Source organism: Stylophora pistillata, chromosome 4 (genome assembly GCF_964205215.1).
Source record: "Stylophora pistillata chromosome 4, jaStyPist1.2, whole genome shotgun sequence".
Classification (NCBI taxonomy): Eukaryota; Metazoa; Cnidaria; class Anthozoa; order Scleractinia; family Pocilloporidae; genus Stylophora; species Stylophora pistillata.
This window is the reverse complement of record NC_142522.1, coordinates 34,482,999-34,507,253: the sequence shown is the minus strand read 5'-3', so window position 1 is coordinate 34,507,253 and position 24,255 is coordinate 34,482,999. Positions and strand designations below refer to the sequence as shown.

General features: G+C 37.9%; 2 protein-coding genes across 3 annotated transcripts; both read left to right on the top strand.

Moving 5' to 3' along the window:
• The first annotated feature begins 400 nt into the window (after positions 1 to 400).
• Positions 401 to 6,122, top strand: LOC111322942 (acidic skeletal organic matrix protein). Its single transcript, XM_088757320.1, has 4 exons — positions 401 to 560; positions 2,838 to 3,340; positions 3,644 to 3,892; positions 4,462 to 6,122. The coding sequence occupies exons 1-4, from the start codon at positions 521 to 523 to the stop codon at positions 4,705 to 4,707; spliced, it is 1,038 nt and encodes a 345-aa protein (XP_088613446.1). The 5' UTR covers positions 401 to 520; the 3' UTR covers positions 4,708 to 6,122.
• A 1,054-nt stretch (positions 6,123 to 7,176) lies between these two features.
• On the top strand, positions 7,177 to 24,036 carry LOC111322888 (uncharacterized). Of its 2 annotated transcripts, none has more exons than XM_022926105.2 (16): positions 7,177 to 7,733; positions 8,471 to 8,538; positions 8,861 to 9,329; positions 9,749 to 9,810; positions 10,647 to 10,789; positions 11,630 to 12,141; positions 13,039 to 13,166; positions 14,747 to 14,904; positions 15,729 to 15,850; positions 16,529 to 17,044; positions 17,571 to 17,678; positions 18,466 to 18,573; positions 19,006 to 19,203; positions 19,816 to 20,035; positions 20,742 to 21,426; positions 22,377 to 24,036. In XM_022926105.2, the coding sequence occupies exons 1-16, from the start codon at positions 7,254 to 7,256 to the stop codon at positions 22,474 to 22,476; spliced, it is 4,077 nt and encodes a 1,358-aa protein (XP_022781840.2). In that variant the 5' UTR covers positions 7,177 to 7,253; the 3' UTR covers positions 22,477 to 24,036. The 2 variants fall into 2 exon arrangements, with proteins under 2 accessions (XP_022781840.2, XP_088615333.1); XM_088759207.1 differs by having other exon boundaries at positions 7,595 to 7,752.
• The last annotated feature ends 219 nt before the right edge of the window (positions 24,037 to 24,255 follow it).

Here is a 24,255-nt window from a genome sequence, read left to right as displayed (position 1 = left end):
TGCCAGACCCACCTCAGACTGCATGGCGTACGGTAGACATGGGATCGTGCAGAGTTTTTCTTTGTTAATGTGTTTCCAAAGTTGTACATCGCGTAAACAACAGTAATATTGCCCTAACAACGACTTCTATTTGGCTAAACAAGTCATTATATCCCAAAATACTAGCAATCTTAATATAAAGTGAAGGGTTTGAAATCTTTCTTGTAAATTTTATGGGAGATTAGGGAGGAGTAGAGAACAAGGAAGCTGAATACCGTTAAAAATCGAGAAGCGCTTGAAGTAAACTTTTTTTCAGGGTGTTTTAAATGTATGTTTGGCGACAACTGGTGTAATATCAACGAAATGGTATATCGAACAATACAAGCAACTGCCAATTGAAACGTCAGAGCTCGAGGAGATAATTAGTTTCCAGTTAATTGCTATATTAATGCGCGTGAAATAAGGTTTTTCATCATTTTCTTTTCTCGTCGAGGGAAGAGGTTGTTGCTGTCCTAAGAGTCCAGCGGCGCTGAAACTTGACATGGTTCTCTCTCGTCCCTCCTTGTTATTCGTCTGTTTTGGTGAGTAAAGTAGACAGGAAAATAGATTCAGTTTCTCCCTTTATTATGGAAATTATGGTGCCATGAAAATTAATGATTTGTGACTAACTGACTGATTAAGTTGAGCTGATTTATTTTTTATTTCATTCTAATCGAGCAGGGAGGAAACTTCGTTAATTAAGATTTATTTTCATTTTATTTTCTTTGCCTATAATCTCTGTTGATCTCAATTTCAATTTTATATGACCATGATCGAGTCTTAATTTGTAATTTGTTCCAACCGATATGGCACGGTAGCGAAAGAAAGCACGACAGCCTTTTTATAGTATTTATTTAATTTTAGTTTAATTGAGTTCACGAAACGTGTTTAAATCCAACTTACAGTTTTTCAAAATATAATAAGGGAAAGAAAAACCAAAATCGTACAAATAGGGGCCACTATACCAAAATGCCTTTAAAGCAATATGAGAATACAGTTTTGCAGCCAAAACTATACTTAAAGAGGTCAATTACTTGAAGCAGTGAATTTCTCATTTAACCAGTAAAAGTAGCTCTAGCCGATCTGTTCAAAGTTTATTTTCATCTGGTTTTCAAACTTATTCGCGTGAGAAAGATTCTTTAAGTGTATTTCCGTCACCAAAGGAAATTTACTGAATAGTTCAATATCTTAGAGGTGATTAGAGCATTTCATTTTCAACCTCAAAAAAATTAATATCTTTATGACCTACTCATACTGCGAGCCATTAAACCACTTCAGTAACAGACTTCCAGTCTAATTTTTCTGTGAAGTAATATCACTATATCGACTACTCTGCGAGAGAAAAACTTTCACACGTTTTACAATATAACAGAAACGATCAGTGTGTAGTCTGTTTATGACAAACTAGAGCACGCTTACTAAAAAATGATAGCATTCTATTTTCATATCTGGAAAGGAGAGATCAGTGCCCAGTCGACGCTCTTCCAAAGTAGATACGCAGGGAACCTATTACCGAGATAGGCACGTTCAGAGTTAGCGTCAGCTCTCATGAGTTTCTCGCGGCCCGTAAAGAAAGCCAAAGCATGTCGAATATGTGACACTACTTGCTCTCTGAGGCAGCTTAGCGGTAAACCAAAGGCAATGGTATGATTTCGTGTTATTTGGCTGATTTTCAAAGGCGTTTTTCATTTTCACAGGCTTAATCTCTCTTTGTTATATTGAAATGTTGCCAGGATCGAAAAACACACACTCCTCGTATTTATTTATAGACGAATGCATTGCGTTTGTAATACCGCAATTAAAATGGTCATAGATTTTATTTTTTCGAACCATAAGGTGTAAAAGAAGACCAATTCATTGCTTCTAAACAAACACGAATGCAAATTATTTTTAAAAATTTTCTCCTAATCAGCCAATGAATACGGAAGCCAATATGTGATTTGGCCTAACGTCACACATCAATATAACCAATGCTGAACCAAACTTGGATATTCTGACTAAAACCTCATCTTAATCTAACTATAAGTGAGCATCAATACGAGTTTTTCGTTAAACTATTTACATGAAGAATATTGATTCTCGATTCACTCGAACAAGTAATATTATATAATAAAGGATTTATGTGTATAGCTAAGGGTTAGCTAATACAAAGACGATAACACAATCGCCTCGAAAATTCGACTTTTTAAACTTGGGTTGAAACGAATATTTTTAATTCGAAGTTTAAGCTGCTCGGTCAATTAATGTACATAAGGTGGCTTTCATTTATTATTTATTATTTATTTTACAACATGACATCAGTACGCAAATTCTCCGAAATGTTCTCCCTGCTTTTCCTTAATATGCTGACGAGGGTAAGTTTACGAACCCAGTGGCCCATTAGGCCGGTGCTTAACTCCGGTTTCTGTAGCATGAAGCGACTAGGAGTATTTCTACTCCCCCCTGGATGGGATGCCAGTCCATCGCAGGGTTACCCCCAGCATTAAATTGCCGGTACCCATTTATACACCTGGGTGAAGAGAGGCACTGTGAGAGTAAAGTGTCTTGCCTAAGAACACAACACTCGAACCCGGACCACTCGATCCGGAGTCGAGCGCACTAACCATGAGGCCACCGCGCCTCCACAATATGCTGTCAAGGAGAATTAGTTAAATAATCATGAACTGCTTTATTTGGTGATTATTTTCGTTATTCTCGTTTTCTAATAATGTGTGGTTCAGGGGTGAAATTACATTTTTGTCACTCTTATGGGGTCAAAGGGTCAAATGTGAAGCAGCTATTTTCCTTTTAATTCTCTCTTTGCCCTTTTTCGTTAACAGCCGTTCTCCTTGTAACATGTTTGGCTGACGAAGATGACGTCAATACGAATGCCAACACTGTTACAATTCGTGGTAATGATACTTCAGTCAGAATAGAAGGCAACACAGGAAAAATTAAGGCAGTTCATTTTGACAAGGATGACGACGACGAGGAATTGGAGGAAGAGGACTTCGACGACGACGAAGAGATGCTAACATTTCAAGTTGACTCATTGGAAGAAAAAGATTCGAATGGAAATGTGGTGGGTCTCACCGGTCCTACACAGAGAAAACATGCATTGACCTCCTTGGTGAATCAAATTCAAAAGTTCAGCTTCTCGCCGTTGAACAACTCTACAACTTTTCAAGGACTCCCTGTCAAACGTATTAACTTGTCTGTTTCTCTGGCTGGTCCTCAAGCAAACCTCGAAATTCAGGTGTTACTATTTCTGAAGTCAGGAAAAATCGAATTTGGCAACGAGACATTTAATGTTCGAAGTGGAACTTTCAAATTTAACATCAAGGTAAGCTCCATCGATTCCCTGCTGTACACAGGTCAGAGATCTTTTATTTGAGAGTGCACATCTTATGTTGTCGATGTTGTTATTGAAAACACTAGTTGATCGGTAATTATTTATCGCCGGGAGTGTTGTGTCACAATAAGATTTACCTGACCCTTAAAGACTCTACTCTACAATTTGTCATAGTCACGATTAAAAAAACACACACGCCTCGTTGCGATTCGATTCCACTAGAGTAGTGCTCGCGGAAATCTATAAATTATGCTTTTGCCGAGTCTTAACCTCTTTTTGTTTTCCCTTTCTCAGGTTAGTGACTGGAAATTTTGCGGCACGAATTCTGAAGTCTGCAAAAATAGCGCTACGGGCGCGAACGAAACAGGTCAGTTCCTTGATATTGGAATGAGCATTGGAAGCGTAGCAGAGGAGCCCGAAGAAGTAGAAGACGGTGAGATACCAGGGGAGGATATTTGTGTTCCTGAAGAACCCGATGAGGAACACGAGTGTCCTAGAATATTCAACATGGGTGGAAACTCAGAGATGATGCTCAACAAAGGGGTAAGTGTCGCTCCTATTACGTGAGGAAGGGTGAAGTTGCGTGTCAAAAGAGGCGAAAAGATGAAGTGTACGGTTCAATTAATCTTGTCCCCCCAAATTCTACCGTGTAACTGTAACGCCGAAGGTTTGGGTACTAGACTACGGTTTAGCAGCGAAGAGTGGAACTAAGGTTCCTGAATGAAGGAATAGGATCTCAACGTTGCAACGGTTGTTAACAAACAGAGAGCCTGACTCTCAGGATTCTTACCATGGCGAAAAAGGAAAGTCTGAGCAAACTTTCTATTTACTGAAAGATTAAAAATCTCTTCTCACTTGGGTGGGACAAAAATCTGCATCCCTTTTTAATCGCATCCGCAAAATTCAACCCTTGATTTTCCAGGAAACAGTTCGAATGCTATTCTTTCGTGATTAGTCCTGTGTGATTCGACACAAGCCATTTCCTAACGAAAAGGTCAACATTCGAAAGTCAAAAGATTTGAAAATCGACAGATATGTATATGCTATTAAATAAAACTTGGTTTGGTGGGGGTAACAATAGATGACTGTCAATTTACTTCTCTCTCTTGCAGGCTTTAACAGGAAACAACGAATACGTGCTATTTCCAACAGGTTTTCCAAAGTTCGAACGAAAAGGATTAATGAAGACGTTCGTGTTCCGCGTTCCCAGGTTCAACAACACTGTACTCATCGATCCTAGCGTCAATGTTGGCACAATGAAGAAGGGTGGTGGTAAATCAGGTGCAGGGTACAACGCAGCCCAATCTCCTCTTTTCTTCTGTTTTGTTTTGTTGCTGTGTAAACTTGTGACTCAGTAATTACGAAAGAGGAAAAACTGTTGGAGGTTGTGGAAGCTGGTAGTAATACTTAGATAAAGATTTGCTTTATTTGCTATACTTACTTACTTTACTTACTATACTTACTTGTGACTCAGTAATTACGAAAGAGGAAAAACTGTCGGAGGTTGTGGAAGCTGGTAGTAATACTTAGATAAAGATTTTCTTTATTTGCTATACTTACTTACTTTACTTACTTTACTTACTTGTGACTCAGTAATTACGAAAGAGGAAAAACTGTTGGAGGTTGTGGAAGCTGGTAGTAATACTTAGATAAAGATTTGCTTTATTTGCTATACTTACTTTACTTACTTTACTTACTTGTGACTCAGTAATTACGAAAGAGGAAAAACTGTTGGAGGTTGTGGAAGCTGGTAGTAATACTTAGATAAAGATTTGCTTTATTTGCTATACTTACTTACTTTACTTACTATACTTACTTGTGACTCAGTAATTACGAAAGAGGAAAAACTGTTGGAGATTGTGGAAGCTGGTAGTAATACTTAGATAAAGATTTGCTTTATTTGCTATATTGTAAAGAAAATGTCTTTGAACCTAGGAATAACAGTCGATCTTAATTTACGCTCGTCTTGCTCAGGGTAGTTTGAAAACTGTTTTCGGTGGAAAAGACAGATGTTTCGACAATATGGGTGAGAGGTTTTGGTCAGTTGCAAATTGAATGTTTGGAACCTTGGCTAGCTAACCTTTGTGGCGTTCACTCTGGTCTCCAGTCCTTTTCAGGACTACCCTTTCCTAGACGATCACAACGCTTGTTATAATTTGCTAGGAATTCCGATACACACCTCTAATAGGAATGCTCAATACGTACTCCACAGTGCAAGGTAAATTGCTCGAGCATGGGTGATATTCAGAATTTTTATTATGATAAAGAGTGAGTTTGAAAATTCTCTCAAAGATTCAAGCTTTAAGCTGGCCAATAAGCTAGTAAGCTCTCCGCAGTGCCCCTCGAGGCGGCGTCCTTAGCTGTTAGAGAATTTTTTTTATATTACAAATTATACTAATGTGAATGATCATGAGAATTAACAGATGTCTAGCTAACCGCTTGTTGGGCGAGTAAGATGTATCATTTTTAACTTAAACTTTTTTCAAGTAAAACCAGCCTATTTTAACTCTTGCTGGAGGTTGGAAACTAACTAGTTAAACATTCTCAATAAAGGTTGCTTTCCAGTGTAAAAAATCTCCAATCATATTTTAGGGGAAAGCTTATTGAATAGTTAATTTTGGATACGTATCAAGTATACTCTTTTATTTCTCCAATTTAGTTTAGTCTAGAGTACACATAAATTACTTTTTCCTAAAACGGACAAGGAAACTTAGATTAGTATCAAATAAAGTTCTGGTTGCAGGCGACCAATAAAGTTGAGTTACGTTGAGAATTTATACAGCGATGCATTCACTTTGAAAAGCCGTGTAGCGAGTAGAGTGTTAAATTCACAAAATATTTGTTGGCTATTTTTTCTTTTAATAAACAGTTTTTGGGTAAAAAATTTCTTGTTCGGCTTTCCTGTCCGGCGGCCGGGAGCCATCAAAAGTTTCCTCCACTCCGTTCAGTTCCTGAGCAGTTGTGTTCTTTGCTAAGAATGTTTTTCTTGACCAAAACCGAAGTAATCATAATGCCCAGTTGAAAGAAAGGATGATACCTTTCAGAACCAATGAGAACACAGAATAAAAACAACCAATCTACGTAAGACGCGAAAAAATGCGGGCGACCAAATCGTGTTTGGTTTTGGTTTTTGTATCTGATTGGTCGAGAGAGCGGCGCCAGTTTTCTAACCCAATCATAGATTTTAAGGGTGGATAGCTTGCAGAACAGACGTAATTTTGGCGAGCAAGTGCTCAGGATTTTCTCAGCGCCTTTCCCCGCCCCCCCTCCAATTTCGACTCCATCCCCAAATCGAAACATGGCTAGTTGAGTAAACGATCGGGAGTTTCTTAATTTTAAATCGTCCTAATAAGACACCTGCATTGCTGCAGGCCAAATAGCGGATGATGTTATCCACTAGATAAATCTCTATCCCAGTGCGTTTTATCTGCTCGATAGCGATCTATCCTCCGCGATCCGATCAGTGATTCAATCCGTGATCTGGTCCGTGATCTGGTCCGTGATCCGGTCCGTGATCTGGTCCGTGATCTGGTCCGCGATCCGATCAGTGATCCAATCTGGTCCGTGATCCGGTCCGTGATCCAGTCTGTGATCCTTTTCGAAATCCGGACCATGTTCTGGTCCGTGATTCAATCCGAAATTAGCTTATTTTAGAAAAAAGTTCAATTCATTATCGTGAATTTTGCGTGACATAGTTTCACGCTTTCCAAAACTGATTTATTTGCGCATGCACATTTGATTGACTGTTCGTTGATGTTTGATTGCTGTGCTCGCAGAATAGCGCCTGGGTTTGTTTTGATGACCGCTGAATCGTGCACGTGGTCGTGTGTTTGGTCTTGTTTTGGACAAGCTGTCGGACAAGCTAGCGATCAAGAGTTATGTTCCACAGACTTTGTTGTTTTTAATGGCTGGAGAGGTACCTCAGTTCGTAAAGATATCATTAAGATCCGTGTTGTTATCCAGCGCAAAGGGGATCAAGCAAACGGGGGTGGAGAAAGATTACCTCCAGCTGACAAACTCAAAACTCGACTACAAGCAATATGGCTTCCAAGACCTCTATGAATTTTTGTTAGCTATCCCGGACGTTGCAAGGCTGGAATTTTCCATTAAAGATGGAGAAAATAAAGTTTTTGGAGTTCCTGAAAAGGGGGTTTTTATCTCCAAACATGCAAAGAAGGCTGAAGGTGTCCCAAATGGCCTTAAATCTCTACATCCTTCGGAGTGGCCGCGAAACAAGAGGAGCAAATCAAAAGACCGAACTGTTGTGCACGATAAAGCTTCTTTAAAAGTTACGGTAGACTCAGACCAAACAAAAGTTATTTTACCTAACTACAGAGGGCTATATGCGATTCATATCGCGCAATTGCCATCACGTTGTCAAGAAGTAAGCTTATCTACACTAGGTATAGATTAAATTTATTTACAGTTGTCTTACCGGCATTCCTCCATTTAACTCTTTCCCTTCAAGATTCATATTCTTTTTACTGTCTTTTATATAATTCTTATCTATTTGGTGAAGAGAATTTGACTTTGTATCGGCTACTCATGCCCAAAGTGATACGTTTCTATATTCTCATCACTTGTCTGCCTGATTTTGTATTGATATTGTAAGGAGGAATTCTGTCTTGGTCACTCATGGTAATTGAATGGTTGAGTGGCACAAATGTTTTCTCTTTTGATTTTAGAGATATGAGCCCAGCTATTGAGCCAAGATTTCAGCCAGTGTACTTTTCAGTAGCAAAATGTTCAGGCAAGGTGCTCTAATAAAATTTTTATTCCACTAACAGGGTTGAAGTCCTCGTCAACCTGTTCCAGTCTGTCATTGTGTAGGGAGGAACGAAAAAGAGGAGAAGGGAAAAAAGCAGGGGGGTAATGCCTCCTAACAATGTGAAAGATTTCTGTAGCTCACTAATATTATTTGTTTACCCCCACCAACCAAAACATTGCCAGCCTTGGTGTGGAGGTTATGGATTGCGGAAGCCAGCTGAAAGTTTTACCCAAGAGATTTTAAGGATCCTCTGCACAAATTCAAAATAGTTGAATTTGTGTAGCTGATTATTTCTGTTCTTGTGAGCGATTTTTTTTTTCATCTGGCTTTTTAAATTCTGCTTATGTTTGCAGAGTGAACTGAGGAGTATTTTCAAGAATTATAAAAGTTTAAGTGAAGTGAAGATAGATAATTCTCATGGGTAAGTTGTTCGTGAAGCAGGTCTGTTTAAATTACTGCCATGTTCGTGTCTAATTGGATGCAGGGAAGACCTATGGAAGGAGAGTGTTTCTTATTTCATAAAAAGCCTGCCAAGGCCTCCTTTGTATCATTTCTTTTTACATATGCATTTTTATCCTGTTGATAATACAGTGACTTACTCTTCTACAATTAGCAAAACAAGCAAATTCTTCTTTCACCTAATTGTTAAGTATAACACCGCCAAGTTCCGTTGATATTTTATTTAATTGTTTTTTATTTTCTGACTTATTGTTATGATAATTTTTTATCAATAAAATTTTTAGGATTGCATTTCTGAGGTTTTCAAAACACGCAGATGCTGTCCAAGCAATGAGTGACATGAATGGTTACAAATTACGTGGCTCTGTGTTGAAGATTAATCCAGCCACTGAACATGGCTCTGTTCAAAATGCAAAATCAAGTAAAGAGAGAAAAGAAGAGACAAAGATAGACACTAAAAAACAGTTCAACAAAAATTCCCTAATCATAAATGGTTTTGCAAGTGAAGATGCTGTTGTTACAGAACTTAGACCCAGCAGTAGTGTTAAGGACAAGAGTCCTTTGTCATCACCAAAGGAACTGAAAACAGTTTTGTCAGAAGAAAGCTGGGAAACTGAAAGTGCTCTGTTGCCAAAGATAACAGCAGAAGAGAAAAAGAAAATCTACAAGCAAGAAAATTCTGCAATATCTGTTTGTAAAGAAATTGGGGGATATCCCATTCATGTCAGCAATTTTCCAGCTGGAATGACACAGGTAGATTTGAATTTTATCGAAAAATGATCTTGAAGAAAATTCTTCAACTCAGGAAAAATGCACTAAGGGATGTTGTTTCGAGCCAGGGAATTTAATATTTTTAATAAAAATGAGAGCTAACTAAATGATTTTAACATAACAAGTAACTCTTTATTGGAATTCTTCCAGGGATTTGTTTCTATAGGCATTCCAATGTAGTAATTAGGTTGAATAAGTTAATCTAAAAAATGTATTTTTCTAAAATTAAAAGCATATTAAAATATTTGGAAAGAGAAAGTTGGTGACCACAGGGAAATTTTTGGTTTTTGATGGACCCCAAAGTAATTATTAAATTGAAATTTTTAAAATGTTTTATATTTTTTCATTGTATACTTGTCTTTACACAAATAAAGTAATTATAGTTCTCTGGTTTTCTTCAGGAATCACTCAGACAAATCCTCAGTGTACATGGAAAAGTAGTGAAGGTTGTGATGAAAAAGAAGTTAGTACTTGTATATGAGCTCAACATGTTGGAATGGTTTATCTTTTATTGTACCATACGTATCATATCATTCTACCATATCTAACCTACTGCCATCTCACATGGCATTTTTGTAAATCTAGTGATAGTCGCAGATTGGAGAGAGTTCAAGAAAGAGGCCTAAGGGCTGTATTCAAAGATAAACACTCCACCTATTAACGTTTGCTGCAGAAAGCTAATTTACCTTTGCTAGTAAACAGATGCTTACAGGATATATGCATTTTAATGTGCAAAGTTAAAAACAACCTCAGCCCCTTGAATATTTGTAATATATTTCAGAAACACAACACTTCCTATAATTTAAGACAGGCGGACTTTTCTATTTCTAGATACAACACAATAACTTAGGCAAACATTCACTACGCTATTTAGGACCTAAATTATGGATTTAAATGACAACTTATGACAGATCAGCCACAACATTAGCTAACTTCAAAAACCACAAAACTAACTAAAAAATTTCAGAAAAAATTGCCAATTGGGAATCAACAGATTAAAAAAAGATTACATGCAGAAAAATTTACTGATATTTGGTTGAATTATCAAATGTACAAACACTGGTATGAAACACCTTTAAACTGTTTCATTATTTTCTTTCCTCATGCTTGTAACAATATAAAGAACACCATTCTGTATAACAGCCCTGGGCCAAATGGAAGATCTTTTTGGTGCCAGTGTTTACTTTTTACCAAGAATGGTAAATGCCTGACTGTACTTTTTACATTCACTGATTAAGGAGAATTGTAGTGTTTCTCTTGTATTTATTTTTAAAATGTTTTTGGTTAAATTAATTTCAGATATGCCTTTGTTTACTTTGCGGAAAAGGATGAAGCAGTAGCTGCCTTGGAAGAATTGAAAGGTACAAAAGTAGGTGATAAGATACTCACAGTCACCCCTAAACTACACAAAGGCAAAGCCAAGCAGCAAAAGAACTTTCTAGGTGAGTGTTTGAAAACATAAGTTGAAGGCACTGCTCCCTCTTTATGCCTGAGGGTGTAATTGGTACCTGTCCACTTGATGTTCCATGCACTCAGCCTTGCAAACAAGTGTAATGGTAACAGTCTAAGACATGATTGTAAGAACCATTTCATGGTTTCATTTCCTTTCTGTAGTTCAAATGAATTCTTTCAAAAACCATAAGTTATAAGTCAATAAAATTAATCAACATTTTGATGCAGGGGAGGTAAGTGATGCCATTTGATGTAATCAGTCTTTCCAGAACAGAAAATTGTGTGCGCACAAGAATTCATTGGCTGTTTATTTAGAGTTTCATGAGTATTAGCATTCTTGAGGGGGCTGTTCCTGCAGAGTACCATTCCCTCTCCCTTTCCTCTTTCCACTGTGACAAGCGCTTGAAAAGCTGTGTTCTCATAGAAATTGCTTGGTACCCGAGGGCTCTTACATCATACAGCTAGTGTGTCCAGATCCTCATTGTTTTACATGTTACCTTAAGACAAAAGTCAGTCACCTGTGGTAGCTAAGCTCTACTAGAGAAGAGCTTTACATGTAGTTGGCTCCCTCTCCCTTCTGAGGGAGAGTTCACTCCTGAGTTAGTAATATTTTCTGCTATGGGAGCAGTCTCTATTGAGGAGCTGGATTCAGGATATTTCTCACACTCAACTTCACTTTATTAGGCAATTATTTATTGTTGTTTTAATAAGAGCTTCCCCGTATTTCCTGCATTTTGAATTGGATGGATGTGAGGTGATTATTTCTAAGAAAGCATTTAGTGTCATATTGTTTATTCTTGATCATTTTGTGCTCTCATTTACTTTCTCAGTGGGTACCATGGGGCAGTCACTCACTTCTAGTGAGAGCTCTATATCCAGCTGTGATCCCCTGGGGCCTCAGTCGTCCCCATATAATAACTTCTCTGATGGTGCACTTGATTCAGGAGGCAGCAAGAAAGATCAGTCTGGTGTATCTGTCAATGGATTCAGAGAATCAAGTGGAAGAAATGTTGGACAAAACCAGGAAAGTGGTAAAACAACATCAGACAACTTTTGTAGTGTCTATAACAAGAAACTTGAGGAAAATGAAAAGATCAGTTCTTCTTCAAGAACTAGTGTTGAAAAGGGCCACTCTAGTCCCACCAGCAAACCAGAGATTTCAGTTGTTAAGGAGGAAATTGGACCCAGGCATATTCTTTTGACCAATACAGAGATGAGTGAACTTTACTTGAAGTGTAAGAAACCACTAAGGACCATGGATAACATGGAAGCTCAGGAGTTTGAAGTTCTTGTGACTGATGTTGTTGACTCTTGCCACTTCTGGGCCAACATTGATGACAAGGTGGGAACAGCTTCATTAGTTGTTGTTATAGCAGAGTTATTACATCTTGAACCTCTTACTTATTAGCAAAATTGTTCAGCATTCCAGCACTATAGCTGTAGCTTCAAATTTTCAGGGATAAAGTGCACGCCAATACTTTGCCAGGGATTACACTTTATTTCAAGTAACTTTAACTCTATAACTGCTAAGAGTGACTACCATTTAATTTCTTTCTAATACATCCCCCTTGAATCGCAAATTAAGGTCATGAGAATAAAAGAAAATGATCACCCACTGAAAAATCTCTTGATTGTTAACTAAATTCTCCTTGGTCTCCCCTAAGGAAATGTGCAGAGAAGAGTATTGAGAATTTCTAAACTAATGTCAAGGTGTAAAAGGTTAACAGGAATGTTGAGATATCTTAGATAGTTTGATGCAAAAGGAATCTACGGCAGCAGTATGATAATTCATTGATGTTTCTGTTAATAAGTACAGTGTAAGAGATAATTATATCATCTCTGTCCAGCAAGTTTTTCAATGAATAAAGGCTGATAGTTTCGAAAGAAACTGTTTGAGGCTGCGTCAGTGGGAGTAACGAAATAATTTGGATATATCAACAAAGTTGAAGTGGTAAATTTGCCACCGTAATGATTCCAAAAGCTGATGTTTCGAGCATTAGCCCTTCGTTGGAGCGAAGGACGAAGGGCTAATGCTCGAAACGTCAGCTTTTGGAATCGTTACGGTGGCCAATTTACCACTTCAACTTTGTTGATATATCCAAGTTTTTCAATGCTTTTAAAAGCTGACATCCTGACTTGATCCAAAAGTATTAGAATTGGTTCTAACCATAGAACTTTGTTCAAGAGGAACATTTGTCTTATTTTTAAATCAGTTATGTATCAAATATTTCTATTTTAGAGTGGAAGTTACAAGGAACTGGAACAAATCAGAACTGATCTACAGATCGTAGAACATTATAAACGTTGTATGCCTGTCAAGCATCAGCTGGGTGCAGCAATATTTTCGGAAGATAATCTTTGGTACAGGTAAACCATGAATAAGTGTAATGTATTCCTTGTTGGTGTTGGTGGTGTTTCTGCTCACCTAGGTACACAGCACAAGTAGCACATGCTACTGCTAAGTTGTGTTTACTTCATACAAAAGAGATCTCACAAATTTTTCATTTGTAATATCTGTTTCAACATTTCTCGCATCTTTGTGCATTATTAGATGATTTGAAAAAAATCTTTGAATAAATAGCAACCTTGAGAATCATCCATATTAAACTATATAATCATTATGATAATACCATAATTTCCGGCTGTTTGCCCACTAGTAATCTGTTGATTTTGCCTTAAACATGCGCCACTGCGGGTAATAGGGAGATGCGGGTTATGTGACAATTTTGAAATCTACTAGCAGTTGAGTTGAAGAAAATTCTCACCTACCTGCATTTCCACTTCTCAGATGAATTTTATTGTATTAAGAGTGCCACAAAGCGGCACGAAAACATGATGCTGACTCGATTTTATTTCACGCACAATTGGTTGCGCAACGAACAAATTACTACGTATGATGCACGATCCTCGCAGTAGAGAGCGCTATTTGTGCAAGGATCGTGCATCATACGTATCTATAATGGCAGTTCAAAATATATGAACTTCTTATATTCATCATATCTCATTTATCATCACGGATTTATTACGAATCAGCTTAACGGCCTGCTCCCAGTTGGCCTGTTAGCTCAATTGGTAGAGCGCTGCACTAGTATTGCAGAGGTCAGTGGTTCGAATCCCGTACAGGTCTGCTTTTTTTCAGGTCTGATTTTCGCTATTGCATAAATAGCGCTCTCTACTGCGAGGATCATGCATCATACGTATCTATAACCGCAGTTCAAAATATATGAACTTCATATATTCATCATATCTGAACAAATTACTATCGGCACGTGTGTAAACAAAACTTTGATGGTGACAAAAATAAGCTGAGGATAACCGGCGCATCTGTAAAAAATTTCCAGTTAACACTAGCTTCAGCTGAAGAGAATTGTCCCATTTTAAGGGACTTGTTAGGCCCAGTAGAACCGGAGATATCAATTTTTTTGAGAAATCAACAAATCAACATGGCGCTGAACGATCGTTTGCAATAAATGTGGCCGTGAATTCGCATTCTGTCAATTATTCACCGTTGTGAGTTCTAGAGCATAGTTGTACAAATTTCCTTTACTTTTTTAAGGTGCGGGTTATCCACCAGTGTGGGTAACTGTTCTGTTGCCTTTTTTTTTTTCGCTGCATGCAATAATCGGCGGGTGTGGGTAAACGGCCGTGCGGGTAAATGGCTGGAAATTACGGGTATCAAGTTGACAAAGATATGTGTACATGTATGGGCAGCAACTGGGAAAAACTTAGTGGTGTCAATCAAGCCATTGACTATTATGTAAACCCAAAACTTCTCGTAGTAAAGCTTTGTTTCTGCTTGTTTTCTTCTCTTTGCCATTCAATATTGTGTTTTAATTATGCTCAACAAGGCAAGGTTGTGGAGGTTGTTGTCTATTCAAATACTAAAGATGCAAAACATTGAAAAGTTAAAAAAGACCTTTGAATGGAATAGCACTTTTTTTTATCAGATGTTGGTGTTTAGAAGTAACAAAAATGGACAAAAAGCAAGCAAAAGTCTTCTATCTTGACTATGGAAACTGTGAATGGATATCATGGGATCAGTTTACAGACATACATAAAAGATTCTGGGATCTTGCTCCTCAGGCAGTGCCATTCAAGCTAGCAGGTACAAACTTTACTTGTCAGTGTACATGTACTGTTTGAAAGGGTTGTAACGAAATATTCAGCCCATAGCATTGAGAAGAATTTGCTACCTTTCTATAACATCAAGAAATGGTTAGATATTCTAATCTTCTCGGATAGTGACGAATAAATGGAGGTCCCGTCTCCTGCAGGGTTGGGGGTAGGAGACGTTAATTTCCCACACACGAGATTACTGTGTGATGGATGTCCTCCCCTGGGGTGGGATATTGGGTGCACTTAATTTAGAGTCTCACTCTGTTGTGCAACCCTCACCACACTCTGGTGAAAGTGTTTAAATAAATAAATAAAAAGCATACCTTTACAGTGTAATTTTAAATGTACACTGTATGTTTATCATGACACTTACGGTCTTGCAAGAGGAACACTTGCTATAATTGTAAAAGCCCCATATAAACCTTACCTTGATATCTTTTACAGCCTAACATTGGTATTCATTTTCTCCAAACTGTTTTCTTTATGTTTCCTTTGGTACTGACAAGGAGAATTTGTTAACCAATCAAGAGCATCTTGAATTGGTGATCTATTCTCATGACCTGACTGTTTGATTCAAGGGTGACATTGTAAGGAGAAATTAAAAGCCAATCACTCCTCGAGGTTGAAGGGTTAGCGTCTAAGAGCAACTGGTATCTTATTTGTCCTTACAATAACCGTTCTGGACCAAACACATTTTGGTGATGAGAAGGAAAGAAATGATTATTTAAATATTAAGTTGTTTATGTCTTCTTAGTGTTTCTAATTAGAAAAGGAGCGCTATATTTGGATATCGTGCATATTGTTTTCTTGCAGGTATTGAGGTTGCAACAGATTTGTCACCTGAGACAATGAATGAAGGTTTAGCATACTTGAGTGCTTTGATTATTGATAAAGTGTGTACAGCAAGAGTGTGTCACTCATCAGATGCTAATCAGGTAACTAGACGTTACTGTCAGCAAATAACATGATGGTAAATGTTCATGAAAAATTTAAACTTATCAATGGCCTGTTCATTTCCTCTCGCCTTTCTTTAAATACAGACAACTCATTTGATATACATTTCACACGAGAGGCTACACATAACGTTTCCGTGAAATCACCATGGGTGGCAATTTCACTTTGAGTAGTGGCGAGTTTGTGGTAGTGGCAAATGACCGGAACCCTCATGATAAGTCAAACTGAGTGCAATATTCGAGGGACTTGTCATGGGAGGTTTCGCCCCATTGCAAATTTGCCCCCCTATTGCGAGTTCAGTTCCTGAAGTAAAATTTTGAAACGGTGTGAACTGGTGAAGGTTGGGGCAAACTTGTTCTTCTTCAGGAGGCAAACTTGAGATGTAGGGCCAGTAAAGAGTGGTAAGGGAAAAATTCCAGATGCCCTCATCATACTTTTATTGTGATCATAATTATTCATGTTAACTGGAAGCTCAAAGCAGTTTTCCTTTTCCTTGAGATCATTTCCTCTACAGTTTTGACCTTGTGATTCCAATGGTCTGTTCAGTACATGACTACTAAAACGAATTAAACTGCATTGATATTCCTTTCGGCTCCAATTTTAATACCTCTTAAAGTTTTTTAAAATGTTTTATTTTATTTTTGTTGTGGGGCATGTAGCCTCATGTCATAGAGGTGGAACTTCTTGTCAAGGATGACAATGGAAAAGATGTACAAGTAAATGAACATATGGCATTGACAAGATATGTTCGAGAGTCAAGAATGGAAACTCAAGGGGCATCAGGATTAATCCGAAACAAAATGAACACTGAATCAAATCCAACATTCTCAGCTCAGCTGCAGCAGTCAGGGAGACAAGGGCCTCCGCCCATGCATGTTAGCCCGCAAACTGTACAGGATATCGAAGTTTTTTATCCATTTCCAAACCCAGTGCAAAAGCTTGTGGATCAAAAGAGAGAGCAAATTATGCAGCCCTCGCAGAACAGTCAGGCAAAATTGCCTCAAAAATTGAATCAAACACCTCTTAATGTACATGAGAATGGCCAGTATTCTACTTTGAACCAAACAGTAGAAACGGTAGAACAATCTCTTCCAAGGACTTCACAGCACCAACAGCACTTCCCTTGTTACCAGTTGTTTGAGAAGAAAGAAGTCATGACAGTTATGCTGTCACATGTAAGTCACGAACCCCCATGATCTTTATTGTAATTCTCCCAGTTGCGATATGATTCCTGTTAAAATGAACGAAGGGAATTGGTTGGTATTATGAGGAAGCAGCCTCGAAATCATTCTCTTGATGAGGGCTAACACTTGAAACGTCAACTTTAGAAACTCTTTACGGTGACCAATCTACATTATCAACATACATGTATTATACCCTTCACCAAGGCAGCACCACAGTTTCTTCACAAACTTACCCTCACCATCTGTTTGCTGTGTAATGCATTCATTGTATGTGGAGAAGTTTGATGTTAATCACATACTTGCTCATGAGATTAGTGCACTCAGTTCCTGCCTCGGTTCTTTTTTAACTATCAGTTTGTTCTTTCACTCAATCATTACTTGTCATTGTGGTTAAAAATGGCTCATATTTCATGGTTGGCCCAGTCCAGAATTGCTTGTTGATGTAGAGATCTGTATTCTTCCACTTTGGCACTGTCTAATTTCATGCAGTGCTTGTAAAGTTTTTGCTTCTCTTCAGGTTGAATCCTTCAATGTAATATACTTCTATAAGTCTGATGATAACAGTCTACAGAAGCTTAAACACATGACGAGGGTGATATACTCTGAAACGAATTTAGCTACAAAGGTAAGACTGTAGAAGTTTCTGTAATGATTTCTTTAGAGATTTTTAAGGTACCGGTAATTTTCAATTGTCTTTCTTGCATAAATCTGAGATTGCATTGTTTTTGCTTTACTTTCTCTGGGATTAGTTCAGACAAATCGTGCCACCTTCTCTACCAATCAGATGCCTATTATTTACTTTGCTCTGCGATTGGTCCAGAAAACTCATGCCACCTTCTCAACCAATCAGATGCCTTTACTTGCTTTACTTTGCTCTGTGATTGGTCTAGAAAAATTGCGCCACCTTATGAATCAATGAGATGATGATCGCAAAATGGCCTGTCAGAATTTTTCTGCTCCTCAGTTTCAGGGTTTGTACGGGTCTTAGAAAACCTGGAAAGTTCATTTTGACATTTTCCAGGACAGAAAAGTCCTGGAAAAAGACCACAAGTTCTGGAAAGTCCTGAAATCTGCTTAAATGAAGCAAAAAAGTTTTCAGAGTCAATGTTGTAATAAAATGTATGTAGACGGTAAGGAGAATTGATTTTGAAATCTTAGGAATGAGAGGAATTAAGGTGAAATTTGGAGTCCTTGAAAAATCAATTTGAGTCCTGAAAAAGTCCTGGAAAAGTCCTTGAAATGTGTTCTGAAAAAAAAGGGACGAACCCTGCAGGCTGCATCTTTTTACTTAAAATTTTCTTTGGTCACTTATGGTCATTTTTCTTGGATCTAATTGGACATTGGAAGTTTCTTGATAATGAATTTGGTTGCATGAAACTCAGCTAAAATTTACAATATCAAACTTTTCTCAGATCTATCCTCGCATTGGTGACATCGTGGTATCAGTTAACGAAACTGGAAGGTGCTTCCGGGTCAAAATTGTATCCGTTCCTTTTGGTTCCGGAGTCGGAGTGGATAGGGTACGTGTCTTCTTATTTTCATGATATGATTTCTGTGTTCTGATGAACTTACTTCTCCCATACTTGTTACAAAATAAGACATTTTACAACTGAGCTCAAATTTTACTATCTTATGACACACTCAGTGGTCTAGAAATTACTGCTTTTAGCAGGGTGCATGTCAGATATGAACCTAGTAGATGTGGCTTAGCCTACTATGGAGTTCTCTAGCTCAGATGCGTCAGAAAAGTGATCTTTTTATCTTCTTCCTGTCTCTCCAGTGTGAAGCTTATTGCTTAGAGCACAAGTTATATAATTATTATAGTAAATCACATTGTTAGAGGTAGATTCAGAGTGGTCAGTGTTTTTGATAGAGCCAAGCTTTCGACCTAAAATTTAAACTGAAATGCTTGTATTTCCTCGAAGTCAATTGTGTTGTTCTGTTTTCGTCAGGTGAAAATTCAGAGTATTGATTATGGATGGCATTTCACTGTGCCTTTGAGTAGCTTATGCGAATTGCCTCAGAGCCTAAAGCACATCCCTCCTCAAGTTATGAAGGCTAACCTTGCAGGGCTGCAAAGAGATCCTGCCCCCACGATTTTACCAGTAATGGCTATGAATAAGTTGATAGAAGTAAAAAAAAGGAAACAGGTAATTGTACATCATAACTGTAATAATTAAATTGTATGATTTCTTTTTACTGCTAATAATTACATCTCGAACAATCTACAGTGTAGTGTGTAAGGTTCCCATTGCTGTCAACCAACTTAATAGTTGTCGAGCACGTTGTATTAATCCAGCCATTGAATCTTCTGAGTTTTTTAAAAGAATTTGTGATTACATGGAAACATCTCTCTCCTTACCGCTTGAGGTGAAATACACAAATATTTGAACACATTTTTATTTTTCCTTAGTGAAAAATTGCTTCTAGCTTGAGGGAAGTCATCATTGACAGTCAGAAGCTTAACTGTCGAAAATCTCAGAAAGTCTCCATATCTTCAATTGGCTGACAATTTCCATCTCTCTTAACCCTTTCACATTCTAACAGTATTAAGCATCTAATTTCCTCCAACAGAATCAAATATTAAGGTAATGAGAGTAAAGGAAATGATCTTAAACTCGAGGAACTCTTGATTGTTAGACAAATTCTCCTTGTAACTACCATAGGACATGTATAAAGAACAGTTTGGAGAATATGCATACTGATGTTTTATGGCATGAATGGTGAATCCAGTGAAAAGTGTTCTGCGCTTTCTGTTTCAGGCAGTTCAATTGTCAGTGGTAAAGCGACGAGAGGATGGTGTACTTTTGGTTGAACTCTTTGAATCTGACGGCCCAAGTCTCAATGTTCAGCTACTGAAAACGCCGGGGATTCAGTTAGATGAATCACTGCGTTCTCTTTTCTCTGCAAACTTCAAATCGCTAGGGTCTGATACCTCAAGTTTGTCATTCGGGGAATGCATCAGCAGTCTTCACATCACAGGTAATTTAACTACACTGATTTAATTTGTGTGTGTGTACTTGAAGTACTTTGGAATTCTAACTTGCAAAGCGAGACTTTTCTGTTTGTGTTTTGGTAAAAAATGTTCCCTGTTGTTGGCTCCATCATTAGACGTAACTCGGCAAATTATCTCTTAGGCGATGGACAGTTGCAAATTAAAGGGAGTAAATTTCTAAAGAAACTGTGGTGCTGCGTTGGTGAGGGGGGGGGGGGTATTAAGATAATTATCATCAATTGACTTAATGATGTAAATTGGTCACTGTAATGATTTCTTAAAGCTGACCTTTTGGGCGTTAGCCCTTCTTCAGTGGCTGTGAGCTTTGAACATATTAGAAGGATAACTAAGGAAAAATTGGTAAGACCTTGACATATTTGGATTTAATAGACACTTTATAAATAATGATTACAACTAAAAGCAATTTGTGTGAAAAAAGTAATCATTGGCGCAAATAACATGATTATTTTTCTTCTCGGTTTTTCGGTGTTATAGAAGGTCAAGCATGTTTTCAGCTAAAAGGATATTAAAGGAATTTGGTTGCAGTTTAGACAGATTTGAAGATTCATTGAAATCTTGAATTTTAAGAATGCTGATGCATTTTTTCATTGTAGGGGTGTTTCTTTTTCTTGGAGAGTTCTGTTACGTACAATCTAACCGTTTTGTGAATTGTTTTCGCTATTTTTTCAACAGGTCATCAAGATTCAAGATGGCCAACACAAGAGAAGAGAGTGGATCATAACGCTGATAACCAATCCGTCCACTCGGATTGGGAAGCCGGCCTGATAGAAACAGAACCAGACTGGATTGGCATTGTGCCTGTACCCGGTGCGACTGTGAGACAGTCTTTAGACAATCTGTACCTGCCTCCACCTCCTGAGGGGCACCAGCTCTTTCCTTTGGGACTACCCAGTGGTGGGCCTCTTGGTTCACGCTCCCCTTCAGTATCTTCATCAGCGAGCAATGATTCTCTTGATGTACGTCATCTCCCGGGAGGATCCGTCTCAAGCCTTTCCCGGGAAAGACGGCTTCCGTCTAACTCAGGATCAGGATCAGGATCAGAGGGTGGTGATGTCCAATCACACTCGGTCGTTAAGACCTTGCAAAGTGCTATGCAGGAGATTGAAGTGACGGGTGAAACTGACAAAGCAACTGCACTCAGGAGAGACGAGAAATCCCGAATGAGAAATGGAGGACATCAGAACTTATTTGAAAAAGAACTATTTAGTCTCGAAGATCTTAAAACATGCAGGCAGGAAAGAGAAGAACTGATTCAAAAGGAGGACGAACTGAAAAAGATCTTAGGAATGTCACGACCTGAGAAGTTAAAAATGCTAAATTTGAACCAGGAAAAAGAAAAGCTGGAGAGAAAAATAAGGTAAACTGAAATACCAAGTTTGATAATCTATTTGTTAAAAAAAATACCAATCCTTTACCCTGTGGCAGGCTTTTGATCGCCTCTGTTGACTAAGGACCTAGCACAAGCTAACAATATCAGAAATGAAAGGGACAATAGGCGAAGTACCTCATGTAAATACCTCTTACTAACGGAGTTCGAGGTCCGTATTATAAGTTACCGACTGCGATTTTTTTTAACCAGAAGTTATGGCCCAAGTGCCATGGGCATGGGCCATAAATCCGATTGGAAAATACGAGGTTCGTATCTTACATTATTATGGCTGTGTCTCCCAAGGACTGGGAACTACCGAATTCACGAATTTGATTGGCTGAAATCAATATTTAAAGTGGTCTAGATTTTCCCATCTAGACCGGTCTAGAAAAAAAGGTACAAAGAATATAATAAATTGGCATATAAGACACAGCCATATAATAAACATCTTATTAACTGAGCTAGGTCGGTCTGTATGGGAGAATCTTGACCTCAGTCGCTTGTACAGACCTTACTGCATTCGGTCTTTACTGGTGACCTCGGTCAAGATTCTCCCATACAGACCTCCCGCTCAGTTAATAAGAACTAAGTATGAACTGAGAAAACAAGGTTAGTGAGTCATTAATTTTGTTATATCTATGGGTTCAAATAGAGGGGTGAGGGGGGGAGATTTCCATTCAAACAAACTTTGAATTTATCGAGCCTTGCGGCGCACTAAAGTGAACAATTTTGGCACTTGTACTAGCTGAGGGATATATGAATTTCGTACATTGTCAAGTACATCAAGGGTTGGGGTGAAATAGAAAACCCCCTTGGCATACCTTTATGTTTTGTTTGACAGTAATACGAATAATTAATGTAGCCCACTTACACCTCTGATGCCTTAAATGCAATAGAAGCTAGTTTTTCGTTTTTTTAAATCTATTTTTATTTTACAGGATTAAAGGACTTGAAAACCAAATCCTAAAACTTGGTAAAGAACTGAAGCAACTTGAACTTGAAAAAGAAGCACTCGAGGAGGAACTTGAAAAGAGTTGAAGAAAAAAAGTTTCTCCCCTTATCACCAATACTGAGTAATCTCAGCTGATTATAAAATTCATAGTTCAGTTGGATGAATCTTGACAAAGCACAGGATAATCTGAATCTTACTGGCCAACCGAGCTTATGTAAAGGTGTCTCATAAGACAGCTTGAAAACTGTCTCTGTTGTCAGTGGGGCTGACAACAACTGGGAATTTGTTCAATAAGTGGAAAGCATTGTTCTAAAATCTTAAGGGCTCGTGCGATAAGCTTTGGACTAAGGACACAACAGTGCAACTGGTGTCTTCTCTGTTGTGTTGAGATGGATTAAATGTAAACACCCTTTCCCATGAAAGATCGATTTAAGAGATTGTGTGCTGTTTCTCTTTAATAAGATTCCCCCTACACTGATAATCTCCCATTCTACTATATTTCAGATGCAGATTTTTTTAAAGGTGACTGTTTACAGTATCTGCTCAAACTGTATTTTAAGAGTTAGAGAGATAATTATTTTGCACCTACGAGAGAAGATCTTTGATCTCCAGCAAGAATGCTCTGTTCAATATGGGCAGGGAATGTGAAGATGTTGAAAAAGTACACCAAGAAAACTGCATAATCAAGTTGGTCCATTCGTCTGTTTGTCTACCTGTCTGTCTTTCCATCTGTTCTTCCGAGATAATTATGTGTAAGGGGAAGTGGGTCAGAATTAATTTGCATTGGGTACAGTAAAAACCCGCATACAAGAACATGTGGATTAAGAACACCCAGGCTGAAATTTTGTAAAAAAGGAGCATATATATATGAACACATTCAGCGTGAAAATTGAAAACTGTTCTAATATATAAAAACTCTTCCCTTTTCAGTTTAATAGAGTAAACAGTGTCTGTAGCTTTACTGTGGTATTGCACTAAGATCTCTGCTTAAATGCTAGTAATTTCACTTGCTGTGTATAGCAAGTGTACAACAACTGTATTTGGAATTTAAAGTCTTATGATTACAATTATGAGTTAAGTATTTCATCATAGTTAGTAAATCCCTTACATTTTTTTAGAAGTAAAAAATTAAGAACACTAGAGAACACTTTCAGGCTGATTTCACCTAAAATACCTGATATATAAGAACCCAATCAGCCTGAATCCCAAAAATGAGTGTTCTTGTATGCGGGTTTTTACATTATTTTGTGCTTACCTGTAAGAAAGGGGATCATTTTATTAGAAGCCTCCTAAAAGGCCAGATTTACACAAAGTTGTGGTCTGGGCTGGGGTGTTTGAAATATGATTACTGTAAATCTTCTTATAAATCCCGCAGGGGGCTTATTTATTTCAGGTACTTCGGGGGGGGGGGGGGTGACTTATTAGAGGGGTGGCTTATTAATTTAGAACTCAGTAAAGAACTCAATTTTATGATCTAACTCTCTGAGTAGATCTTGTTTAGACATGTTATATTTTTAGCACTGCCCTGTAATTTCCATATACCGTATTTTATTGATCCCAACATAACATCAATCAATCACCATGATCAATTTTAAGTGACAAACTAAGAGTACTGTACTCGAATAAATTTGCTGTACTTACTGACATGGAGTGTTCTTTTGAATTTTTGTTTTTGAGTAGGAGGGGCAGGGGGGGCTTATAAAAATTCCTTCCTCTAAAGAATTTGGGGGGAGGCTTCTTAAAGGATTTACGGTAAATCACAAGTTTTTTGGTGTATGAAAACCGTGTTTCCACGGATATCAGTATTGCTTACTGATAACTTGGCTTTGAGGGTTAGCCTTGTGGATGAAAAGGGAGAGGAAATG